At 45.7% G+C, this 12,670-nt stretch overlaps 1 protein-coding gene across 14 annotated transcripts in view; it reads left to right on the plus strand.

Annotated features, from left to right (window-relative positions):
* The first annotated feature begins 241 nt into the window (after positions 1-241).
* The window catches only part of NME9 (NME/NM23 family member 9), a 36,340-nt gene continuing 23,911 nt past the window's right edge, over positions 242-12,670 (plus strand). For 3 of the 14 annotated variants that reach the window (XM_010341589.3, XM_074405862.1, XM_010341587.3), the window contains exons 1-6: positions 242-472; positions 848-884; positions 8,530-8,633; positions 9,869-9,940; positions 10,906-11,022; positions 12,094-12,169. In XM_010341589.3, the coding sequence (XP_010339891.1) occupies positions 350-472; positions 848-884; positions 8,530-8,633; positions 9,869-9,940; positions 10,906-11,022; positions 12,094-12,169 (529 nt within the window). In that variant the 5' untranslated portion in view covers positions 242-349. Of the gene's footprint in view, positions 473-847; positions 885-5,199; positions 5,258-8,529; positions 8,634-9,868; positions 9,941-10,905; positions 11,023-12,093; positions 12,170-12,670 lie in introns of all 14 variants that reach the window. The other 11 variants (XM_074405864.1, XM_010341590.3, XM_074405869.1 and 8 more) reach the window with 8 other exon arrangements.

Consider the following 12,670-nt stretch of genomic DNA (forward strand, 5'->3'; position numbering starts at 1 on the left):
CCACCACCTACCTTGGACACATTATACCGGTATGTGATGGTAGAAAAGCTGCACATCGGTCTTGGCAGGCAGGGCAGGAGAGACGCAGGGCTTCACAGATGCGACTGTGCAACGCACAGAGATGCACTGGGTCTTTGCCTGGTGGGTTCAAAGCCTCCAGACGCTGACAAACGCTCCAGCCAATGAGTGGTTTCCCACAGGCCGACACGGAGGGCAAGGGGCGGGACTCCCTCCTGCCTCTCGCGGGCTGGCTTCGGTCTCCGCGAAGAGACTGCGTTGGGCCCTGAGTGGGCGTGGCTTACGTGTCCGCAGGCTCTCCAGGCAGGCCTGGCAGGGGGGCCAGGTTGCCATGACGACCGCGGCTACCTCGCAGCAGACTCGGTTGGTGACTCCGGCGCGTCGAAGAGCGTGTACCTGTCGTTCGCTGTGGCTCAGTTTCCCAGTAATCCATGACAACAGCGGGGATAACAGGGTCCCATGTCTTTTTTTTTTTGTCCGAATTCCTCGACTGGCGACCCCGTGCCCCGCAGGCTGCACCGCGCCGCGCGCACTGACTCGGGCCTCCGCGCGCGCCCCCTGGCCGGCTCTGGGGTGGGGAGGGGGCTTCGAAGATCCCCGGAAAACCGCCGGGCGAGCCACGAGCCCGTGGGCTGCAGGCTCCGCTTCCTCGTGGGGTGTTCCCTTGGTATCAATGTGTTGATTTGCTGCCACTTAGAAGCACCTTAAAAAGGGGCCGGGGGCCGTAGTGGGGGGCTTGTCTGAAGGAGGCTCTGGGCTTGCTGATCCGCGCAGCGGCTGCGGGGGAACGGCCCACGGCCGCGGTAACAGGGCTTCGTCTTCTTTGCAGAGCCATGGGCAGCAGGAAGAAGGAAGTTGCCCTGCAGGTAAGCCTCCGGGGGCGCTAGCTTCCAGCATTGGGTTGGGGTCGGGCAAGAGGAGGGTGATTGGAGCGGGTTGCAGTATAAAAGTGACATTCTGTTTGCCAGCAATACGTGACGGTATTCTCAAACTTGAGTGATGTACCCTTCCGTCTTAAAGGGACAAAACTTATCTTGGAGCCCCAGTGATGACACATTTTATGCAAACAAAATTTATGCAAACAAAATTGAGAAGCTGTTTATATTTATAGCGCTTATACAACCAAAAAACCTAAACATGCATTAAATAAAACTACAAACCAGGAAAATATGAATCAACATAATTCGATGTGACCATTATTTTGTTGTTGTTGTTGCTGAAACATAACTGCAGCTTGCACAGAGAATACAGTACAGATTCGTTTGAGTTTGGGCATGAGTCTGTAACTGTGTGCTCTGTGGAGACCCAGTTTTCCCACCACTGTTCTCATAAAATTTCACTTATTAACAAACATGTTTTGAGATATATTATGTGCTGGGCATTTGATATATAGTGTGCTTACTTCATTTGCACCTAGGACAAGTGAATTCAGAAGCCAGCAACTGCTCTTCTTCTTGGTGGTTGATTCTGAAGTGATGGTAAAAGCATGCAGGCATAGACCCCGGAATTGGGAGACAGTGCTTTGTCATAGGAGATCATCTGGATGATCTGTAACATGGGAACATTTTAAAACAAACTTTACAATGTCTCTTCGTCAGCTGGCCCCAATAAGATGCATACTCAGGCTACAGCGTCTCCTGGATAGTATAGAGCTTTAGTGGTTTTGAGACACCTGGTTTCTCTCTTATTGTCCTCAGTGGGATCAGCAGTTTACATGTGGAGTTCAAAAGCCTAGTGGTTTAACGAAGAGGAACGGGCAGGGAAAGCAGCATCATTCTAAGGGTAGTTTATGCTGGGGGTGGGAGGGGTGTGGGGTGGGGTGGGATATTTAGACTGGAAGTCTGAAGACCTGATGTTGTTCTGGTGTCCTCTAGAGCCGACTGTGTCTTTGACTATATCACATAACCTCTCTGGGCTATAGCTTGCCCATCTATGGAATGAGGATGTTGTGTGAATTATCCCCAAGGGCCTTCTTCCAGCCTTGATATTCTAGGATTCTAGAGTTAGAAGGCAATTCATATGTGAATGTTCTGGGCAAAGTAAATTCTGAGCAACTGGTCCTACCATTCATTGCTGTGTGACTCATTTCCTCAACTTCCTGGCCTCCATATCCTTTACATAGACAGGAGGGATAATACATCACCTGCAGAGCTGTGATGAGACTTATTTAGATACTTCCTGGGTGGTCTGATGCGGTCTGTGGTGTCTCTAATGTTATTGTCCCGTATTATGGTCATTACATGTGTTGATGCCCTAGATCTCCTATGGGGTTAATAACTTTTGTTAGCAACGTTATTTTTTCATGTCTATTACTCAGGCTCTGAGTACAATGCAGTACTCCAAGTAAGTGCTCCCTCCTGCTGACAGAGGAGAGTGAGTGGCCTCCCCTCCCCTCTTACATTTAAGCATCTGTGTAAAAGTCACCTCTCTTTAAGGTAAACCCCTTGAAAGCGGTGCCTAAAGTTGGCTGACCCAGGAACCTTGTCCTCTCTCTCAGCAAGGTTAGTCAGGGTTCCATTTGTGACTGAGACAGGCAGAAATCACAAGGGGCAGTCTGGTTAAAAGGTGCCACACATTCCCTATTCATTCCCTACCAAATGCAGGGCTTAGTGAGGTCCAGATAGTTCCTACACTGTTCTGCTCCTGCCCAGCTCCCAGGGCTGAAATTCTTCAACTGCCCAGAGTCCTGGCCCCAGAGCTAGTGGGGCTCACTCCGTGATAGGGGTGGGCCACAGAGAGTTGCTGGTGACTTACAGCTGAGCCTCTGGGTAGGGGTGGGGGCCCTTCTGAACGCTTCTATCACTTTTCTCAGGACTGTAATTGTGGGCCCAGGTGTATGTCAGTCCAGATCTCTCACTTCATTTAAGGCACCAAGAAGACTTTTCTGGATTTCTTTTTCTTCTACTTTTCATTGAAACTAAAAAGTAAGGAGTACGCTTCCTTTAAAAGAGAGACTTTTTTGAGACAATCTCACTCTGTCCTATCGCCCAGGCTGGAGTGCAGTGGCACAATCTCAGCTCACTGCGACCTCCACCTCCCAGGATCAAGTGATTCTCATGCCTCAGCCTCCCGAGTAGCTGGGATAACAGGTATATGCCACCATGCCCAGGGCAACTTTCATATATTTTTTTTTTAAGTAGAGACAGGGTTTCACCACGTTAGCCAGGCTGGTTTCTAACTTCTGGCCTCAAGTGATCTGTTTGCCTTGGCCTCCCAAAGTGTAGAAAGTGTTGGGATTACAGGTGTGAGCCACGATGCTTGGCCAAAAAAGGGACTTTTAATAGGGGATTTGCAGGTGTTACATGTTTCTTGCCCTTATTGCCAATAATGCATCCTATCTTTTTTTAAGGGGACACAGACTTTACAATACCTGTATTAAGAACAGTAGTAGGCCAGGTACAGTGGTTCACGCCTGTAATCCCAGCACTTTGGGAGGCCGCAGGCGGATCACTTGAGGTCAGGAGTTCATGACCAATTTGGCCAACATGGTGAAACCTCGTCTCTACTAAAAATACAAAACTTAGCCGAGTGTGGTAGCAGGTGCCTCTTATCCCAGCTACTTGGGAGGCTGAGGCAGGAGAATTGCTTGAACCTGGGAGGAAGAGGTTGCAGTGAGCCATGATCATGCACTCCAGCCTGGGTGACACAGGTAGACTGTCTCAAAGTAACAGTAACAAAAACCAGTAGTAATTTTGGTGATCTTTTAATTCATATAGTTTCAAAGTAGCTCACCACAAAAATATGTTAATTACAAAGGAAAGGAGGATAATTTTACAGACCACAGGCCTGACAGACCATGTTAATCCAGTGATCAAAGCAAACATCATCAGTAATAGGCAGATGGAAATTGTGTATCACCTGCTAGGTACCAGCACCTGCTACTCACATGATCTTCAGCTTCTCCAACATGCCAATCAGTCCAGCCAATTTCAACCAATCCAAACACGCACAGTCTGAATCCAGTCAGAAGGAAACATCAGATATAGCCCAACTGAGGGACATTGTACAAAATACCTGGCATGTAGTTTTCAAAGTGTCACCATTGTGAAAATAAGAGAAAGGCTAAAGAATTCTTCTGGACTAAAGGGACTTACAAATAAATCTAGCATATGTTTCTGACTAGCTCCTTTGCTACTCAGGACATTATGGGATAAATAGGAAAAGTTGCATTCTATCTAAGGATTAAATGTTCGCAATATGTCAGTGTTTTTTTCCCCTGATTTTGATTATCATATTGCATTATGTAGGAATAATATATTCAGGGGTAATGAGATAAAAGGCCATAACTTACTTTCAAATACCTAAAAACAAAAACCTAAATCTTCTTTATACTGTACTTGCACACTTTCTGTAAGTTTGAAATTATAGGAAAGTAAAAAAACGTTATACAGAAATGTTTACTATTGGCTGGGGACGGTGGCTCACGCCTGTAATCCCAGCACTTTGGGAGGCCAAGGTAGGCAGATCACTTGAGGTCAGGAGTTCGAGACCAGCCTGGCCATATGGTGAAACCCCATCTCAACTAAAAATACAAAAATTGGCCGGGCATCGTGGTGGGTGCCTGTAATCCCAGCTACTCAGGAGGCTGAAGCAGAAGAATCACTTGTACCCGGGAGGCAGAGGTTGCAGTGAGCTGAGATCACGCCTCTGCACTGCAGCCTGGGAGACAGAGCAAGACTCCGTCTCAAAAAAAAAAAAAAAAAAGAGAGAGAGAGAGAGAGAGATTTTTACTATTAAGAGGGAGAATATGTATTTCTCCTTGTATTTCATATTTATAAAACCAGAACTCTGTGGATAAGAAAAAAAATGTGAGTGAATGGCAACAAATTCAACTCAATTCTGATACTGAGTGAAAACAGATTTCAAAATGAAACCTACCGTTGATACATTTATGCACATTTTAAGTACACAAAACAATTTATATATTGTTTCTGGACAAATAACATGTAAAATTATTTTTTAGATGCCCGAGGCTAGTACACATCAGTCTTAGGATAGTGTTTTTTTTTTTCTGAGTAGGGAAGCAGGGACAGAAGGAAGGAGAAAAGACAGGGGAGAGAAGATAACTTGAACTGAACTTGTAAGAATTTCAGAGATAGAGAGAAATCCAGAGCAAATAGATTGAGCTGTTTCCCTGCCTGTGCCCTCAGTAATATGGCATTTGATCCTCTTTGGCTTTAGGTCAACATCAGCACCCAAGAGCTTTGGGAGGAAATGCTCAGTTCCAAAGGACTAACTGGTAATTCAAAGTAAAATAAGTTTTTAGATCCATTCTTTTCAAAATCATTAAACGGTGTGATGAACCACGAAGAGAAGGGCAGCAATGAACACCATTTTCCTATTACCTTCAGCCTCATAAAACCAGGTGGGGTGTGTGGGGGTGGGGGTGTGTGTCTGGCTTGAACATCAGTGGATTCAGTTCAGGAAATGAGTCAGTACTCAGTACTCAGGGTTGTTTGGTGTTAAAATTCACAGAAAACCTCTTCTAATTACCTCAGGCATTAAAGGAGAATGCATTGAAAGGAAGACAGGGGTCTCTTGGAACTCAAAGGATGGCAGGAGAGCCAGACATCACGAGGACTGGTACCTGCAGTCATTAGGAAACAGCACAGCCACTGTCTATGGGCCTCCTCATCCCTAGCCGCCTCGCATCAGTTATTTGTTGCTGCATAGCAATTTACCCCAAAACTTAGTGGTTTAAAACAAACATTGATTATCCCTGTTTCTGTGGGTCAGGAGTCCGGGTATAGCTTAGTTGGGTGCCTCTGACTCAGAGTGTCTTACTAGGGTAGTTAGGGTGTCAGACAGGGGATCTCAAGGCTCAGCGAGGAGCTGATTTGCTTCCAAGCTCTTTAGTGCGGCTGTTGGCAGACCTAAGAAGATCCACTTCCAAACTCATTCATGAGGCTGTTGGTAGGAAGGATTCAGGTCCTCACTGGCTGTTGGCCAGAGACATTAATTTCTTGTCATTGGTTTCTCCATGAGGCTACTCGTGGCCTGGTAACTTGCTTACCCCAGGACAGGACTCAGTCTGTCCTTCCAGCTCCTTCACCCACCATTTCCTGAGGTGTGTCCTGAGCTCTAACACGTTTCCTAAACATGCCACAAGTTTTCCCACTTCTTTATTTTACTGTTCTTTTCTTTACTGTCATTCCTACTACCTGGGATATCATGGCCCTGTAGAAATCTTTGTTATTCCCAGACCCAGCTGAAAATTAGCCTCCTTGTATGAAATCTTTCTGGAACCTCTGTGTGGTCACATCCCTTGTGGGAGCCCCTAGGGCACATGGAGTGAGTTTCTGTCTCAGTCCCTCCAGCACACACCCTGGTTGCTGTAGCCCCTGTAGGGAAAGATCATCACAGCTTTTCTCCTGGACTCTAAACACAACAGCATTGGCTTTTGCTTTTTCTTTTGAGATGGAGTCACCCAGGCTGGAGTGCAGTGGTGCAGTCTCGGCTCACTGCAACCTCGGTCTCCCAGGTTCAAGTGATTCTCCTGCGTCAGCCTCCCAAGTAGCTGGGATTACAGGCACGTTCTATCACGCCCAGCTAATTTTTGTATTTTAATTAGACATGGGGTTTCACCGTCTTGGCCAAGCTGATCTCAAACTCCTGACCTCAAATGATCTGCCCACCCTGGCCTCCCAAAGTGCTGGGATTACAGGTGTGAGCCACCGTGCCTGGCCAGCATTGGCTTTCTCATCTTGGATTTAGGCTGAGTGGGTGCTAGATAAATGTTGATCCAGTTGTGTGGGTGTGAGTATTGCCGCACTCTACTGCTGGAGGGATTATAAGCCTTTTTGATGGTGCCAACACTTAACTATTCTGTCCAGGTGTCTTGCCTGGGCAACTGGAACATGGCTCCTGGTGCAACAAATCATTATTTCTATTTCTTTAACAACCGTGAAAAAACCACCATCCCATAATTTTTTGAGAATGTATCATATGCCAAACACCCTGATAAGCACCTTGTGTGATAGCAGCAAACATCCACTGAGCACTGAACCTCTGCCAAGCCTGGTCTAAGTGGTTCAAGGGCCTGTGTTGACTGAAGGCAGCAGGGCCTCCTCTCTGCTCCTTCTCATCAGGCAGACTAGAGGAATATATAGATATGGAGCATATAAATAAATAGATACGTGCTTTTCTCTCTCTCCAGCCGGGAGAAATTTGCTTCCAAAGTGAACCACCAGCATCTTGGAAATGTTGCCTTCTGTTGGCTCATTCTCACCTGCTCTCAAACATGCCAAAGTCCCGTTAGGCTTACATATACACACACAGACACACACACATGCATGACATGCGTGCACACAAACATACATGCACACACGCAGACACCCCTTTTTATTGTCTCTGCCATTCCTTCCATGTGGCTTCTCTGTTATGCTTCCTCTCTGGTTCCTCCCACCCCCCACCCCCAACCCCTGCTTCCTCCTTAACCTTGTGAAGGTGCCCTTGTGCCTGTCACGCCTCACAGAGCCAGGGCGTCCAAGAGGAAGGGAGAAGCTGGTAGAAATGGTGGGTGCACTATCAATACAAATACAGCACAGAGAATTTAGGCTAACTGGGCCCCAGCCTCTTTCCTTTGGGATTTAAACCTGCCCTTTTCAGTGAGCCTGTGTACAGGGCCCTCTAAGTCTTCAGGAACTGTTTCCTGGCTTGACCCAAATGCCTTTTTGGCCTTCACCCACATAACTGTAGTAGGATGAAATTTTAAAAATCTGTCAATTGTGAAACTCTTGTCTTCAGAAAAGCCCGGAACTTTCTCCTCTACCTGGATGCTGTGGAACCCAGATCCCACTCTCCTGCCCGCCTCTCCTGCTTGGATGTCTGGTGGCCTTTGTGATCACTTGTCTTAGCTTTTCTGGTTGGTACTGGAAACCCAGCCTGTTCAGACTTGTTTGCTCTTCTTTCCCCTCCAGCAATCTCTCCCCACCATCCAGCCTTGACATGCACTATAGATTGGGACTAAAGAAGAAAAAGATATCCAAGTTTCTCTCTAGCTCTCTATCAGGCTCACTTTCTGGGAGAAAAATGTTGATTTTCTAAAGTAAATAAAACTCTACCCAAACAAAGTGGCTTTTAATTCGTCAGAGGAAAAGGTCAAAGTGGTGTTTATTATCAAAGCATTAGATAAAAGTCAATTGTGTGCTGCTGGGTCACCTACAGTGACCTCTCCCTTTTAGAATAGACAGTTTCAGTCTAATTCCATCTTTGAGGCCCACTCTATGTTAGGTCTAACCCTAAATGTAGCCTGAAGAACCCTTAAGGTAAAGGAGCCATATTAAGAAAATAATTTTCTGCTGTACTTCACTATATTTAGAATTCAGTATACCAAGTTCATAAGAATGAGGCTAGATGTGTTTCCATGCTTGCTTATAATCTTATGGGGTAGTAAATCTAGATACTCCTGCAAATGAATGTCCATTTGAGGGGGGTTAGAAGTACAGGTATAAATTTTGCCTGGTGGAAGCTGGTGCCTACTGAGTGTTCCTGCTTCTTGGTTCTACACAGTTGTTGATGTCTATCAAGGCTGGTGTGGCCCCTGCAAACCCGTGGTGAGCCTCTTCCAGAAGATGAGGATCGAGGTCGGCCTGGACCTTCTGCACTTTGCATTAGTAAGATTCTTTCTCAGCCAGCAGTCATACAACATTGTAAAAAGAATTTTAAAACAGTCAGGAGGGAGAAGTGTGAGAGAGGCTTTTTTCCAGATCATTGAAAAGGAATCACTGTGGACTTTTTGTTGATACTGCCATGATACTTTCTAATTTCTCTAGCTATGAAGGTTCCTATTCCCCACCCCCTTCCCTATATCACTCTTGGCTTGAGCAGTTCTTGGTGCTGTATGAAGAGAAGAAATATCTGTCACTCAAATGGATATTCTCCTTCTTCTTTTTCCTTTCTCCTGTCACCCAGGCTGGAATGCAGTGGTGGGATCACAGCTCACTGCAGCCTTAGCCTCAAGTGATCCTCCCACCTCAGCCTCCTAACTAGCTGGGACTACATAGGCACATGCCACCATGCTTGGCTAGTTTTTTGACTTTTTGTAGAGACAGGGTCTCACTATATTGCCCAGGCTGGTCTAGAACTCCTGGGCTCAAGCAATCCTCCCACCACAGCCTCCCAAAGTGTTGGGATTACAGGCGTTAAGCCGCCACCCCAGCCCATCTCCTTGGCTTGTGAACACTGTTGACTGAAATGTCACTTTTGTAGCAAAGGGTTTTAAGATTTCCATCCTCTGCTCCATAAAGGGGAACTTTTAGCAGATATTTATTTGGATTAATGTACGGAAATGGGAATAAATTCTAGGGAAGTGTGCAAGAGACACTGTTGATATGCTGCATGGGTTTGAGGTTCATAGGCAGTAAGACAGGAGAAAATGTAACTTACACTAATTACTCAGAAGTTGGACTTCGAAGACTTTGCAGTTCCTCCTTTGGCAGTCAGTCAGTGCTTCCATGGGGAATGTGCTGCAGAAGGGCTTGCATGGGGATCTCTTACGCCCACGTGCAGCAGGTTTCTCAGACACTGAAGGCAGCGCCTGAAGACCTTCACCTTGGTTGTCAGTCATGGCTGCAGAAGGACATTAGACAGTAGAGCTCCCTTGGACTGGGGCAGTAGCCGCGTGGAGCAGGAGATACTCTTGCTACCTCCTCGTTTGATTCTTCAGGAGAGTACATGTCTGCAATTTTACAAGACAGCTCTGATTAGTAGGAGCAGCATGAGAGCAAGTCGGGGCTCTACTTGGGGAAGGCAGTCCTGGAGGTGTTACGTCCCGTGTGGTCTCCCATCGATCGATGGGGCCCTGTACCTGTGCACCCAGGGTTGCCTGCTGATAGTTGGTTTTCTTTAGGCAGAGGCAGATCATCTTGATGTCCTCGAAAAGTACCGAGGGAAGTGTGAACCAACCTTTCTGTTTTATGCTGTAAGTACATTTTCAGAACCAGAACTATTTGATGATTGCAAATCATTAGAGTTCAAAATAGAAGCAGCTCACTGACATTAATTCTTCCTGGGAGAATTAATGGGAACCACCAAGAGGCCTCAGGGATTCAAACAAGTGATGCTGTTTTCTCTGATGTCTCCCAATCTGTTTTTATGATGTTGACTACATACAGACCCTCCCACCCCCAAGTCTAAGTCATGATGCAAGTTGCTGACTAGGATGGTGGTCTGAGGGTCCTGCACCCAAGGAAGTGGGTGACACAGCACCCTGGTGGTCACTGTGCTAGGGCGGTCTTCCTGACTTGCTGTACATGAGGAAAGACTCCCAGTCACTCAAATGCACAAGCTCCTTCCTGGCTCATGAACACTCTAGACTGAGACTTCACTCTCAGAGCACAGGGTTTCAAGATTTCTATCCTCTGCTCCATAAAGGGAAATTTTTAGTAAATATTGGGCAGACAAGCTCTTCATTCACTTTATTTAATCACAGATGTGAAGATATGTTTACAGAAAGTTAGAAATGAGAGGGACTATTTTGGAAAGCCAAGCGGCTCAGTGTTTTGAAAATATAATTTGGATGTCCTTGGGTGTGACATCCATGGTCCAGCTCCATGCCACTTAGGGCCCACTGTTTCATACTTGGCTTCCTAGGTTTAGGCCGCCTGCCAGGCCCTGATGGCAATGGATCAATATACCTCCTCAGTCAGATCAGCCCCCTGATTTTAGAGTCAGGAAAACTGGGTCTACTCAACCAAGTCTCTGATCGCCAGAGATCAGTGCAGACTTGAGGTGTCCTGCCAAGGGAAGGCAGCAGAAGTGAGCACCCTGCATGGACCTGAGGTTGAGAGACCTTGATCGTGGGCACACTCCTAGACACTCTTGCCATCTCTTGAAAGAGATTAATATTTGCCAAGAGCATTTCATGCTGTTTGTAACGTATTCTAGGGAGGAGAACTGGTGGCGGTGGTTAGAGGAGCAAATGCCCCACTGCTGCAGAAAACCATCTTAGACCAGCTGGAGGCGGAAAAGAAAGTGCTGGCTGAAGGCAGAGAACGGAAAGTGGTAACTGGAGGGCAAGTCTACAAGCAGCAAACTCACAAGTGCACTAGTAGGGCGAGATCAGCAGTTTCCATCCCCCTCACCCGACTTCCCTGGAGCCACTGGTGGACAGCTTCATAAAAGTTTCACCTAGAGATGTTCCTCACGCAGGAGAGTACTGTCCCCTGATGATATGTGTGCATTTGGAACCCTTCTTATAAAAGCCATCTCTTTCATCCAGAGCACTTTAATTTGTTTTATCCATTTCCCCTTCACCTCCCACTTCAACACTAGGAGGTGAAATCTCTCCCTCTCTCCTAGTGACCCACTGGTTCATATTCCTGAAGGTTTTACTTGTGAACCCAGAGGGCTCATTTCTTTAACTTAGAAATTAAGATCTGTCATGAACATAAGAAGCAGAATCAGCATAGCTTGTGATTTTGATAAATTATTTCCATGATAACACTGACTGCCAGTTCTTCAAATAACTGGCTGCCTTTGAAAATCAACACACCTAGGTAGAGAGGTATTTCCTGGTGCTTTAAGCATCTGCCAAATCTGACTCAACACCATTCCATGTTCATTGTTCAAGTTTTCTTATTAAATTCCAAATAGCAACGCTCCATTTTTTATAGAATGAATTAGAATCAAATCATATTTTCCCCAAGAAAGCTGGCAATTTTCCCTCACAAAGGAAAACTGCAAATGCTTACATTCATCTGCCTCCTCCAAGGGAATATTATCTCTCTTTACTACTTCTCTGTACTGCGGAGTCAATCTCTCAATATTTACTTACATTTCAATTCTTTGTCTTCTTATCAACTCTCCATGTCTACTTATTGCTTATGAAAAGAGGCAGACTCTAAAACTTAAGCATGGATTTTCTTGTATTCTAATTCTGGCAGCCCCATACCATCTCCCAACTACCAAAAAGGGTCTTGTAAAGTTTCCCAGACTGTAAATTTTGCCATTTTATTTTCTGTGTTTTGGAGCTTTGCTTTTTTTTAGTTTCTACGGTTTTTTTTTTTTTTTTGAAGGTCTTAGTGGCAATGTTAATTAGCTAACTACTTTCTATTAATAACCAATTTGTACTAGATTAAAGATGAGGCTCTTTCTGATGAAGATGAATGTGTTTCCCATGGAAAGAACAATGGTGAAGACGAGGACATGGGTGAGTGGAGAACCAATGAGCAAGGGAAAAAGGCAAAGCAGATTCATATTTGATGTGTGTTTAAAATAGATGAGTATTCAGTTTATTGAGCAATCTGAACTCTAAGGAGATTTTTTAAGGGTTCATAATTATTTTTTTCTTTTAAAAATTGACATATAGCAGGGACATGGATGAATCTGGAAACCATCATTCTCTGTAAACTGACACAAGAACAGAAAACCAAACACAGCAAATTCTCACTCATAAGTGGGTGTTGAACAATGAGAACACATGGACACAGGAGGGGAACATCACACACTGGGGTCCGTTGGGGGGTGTGGGGCTAGGGGAGCAATAGCAGGGGGTGGGGAGGTTGGGGAGGGATAACATTAGGAGAAATACCGAATGTAAGTGAAGGGCGGAGGGAGTCAGCAAACCACCATGGCATGTGTATACCTATGTAACAATCCTGCAAGATCTGCACAGGTACCCCAGAACTTAAAGTATAATAAAACAAAATTG

Source organism: Saimiri boliviensis, chromosome 9 (genome assembly GCF_048565385.1).
Source record: "Saimiri boliviensis isolate mSaiBol1 chromosome 9, mSaiBol1.pri, whole genome shotgun sequence".
Classification (NCBI taxonomy): domain Eukaryota; kingdom Metazoa; phylum Chordata; class Mammalia; order Primates; family Cebidae; genus Saimiri; species Saimiri boliviensis.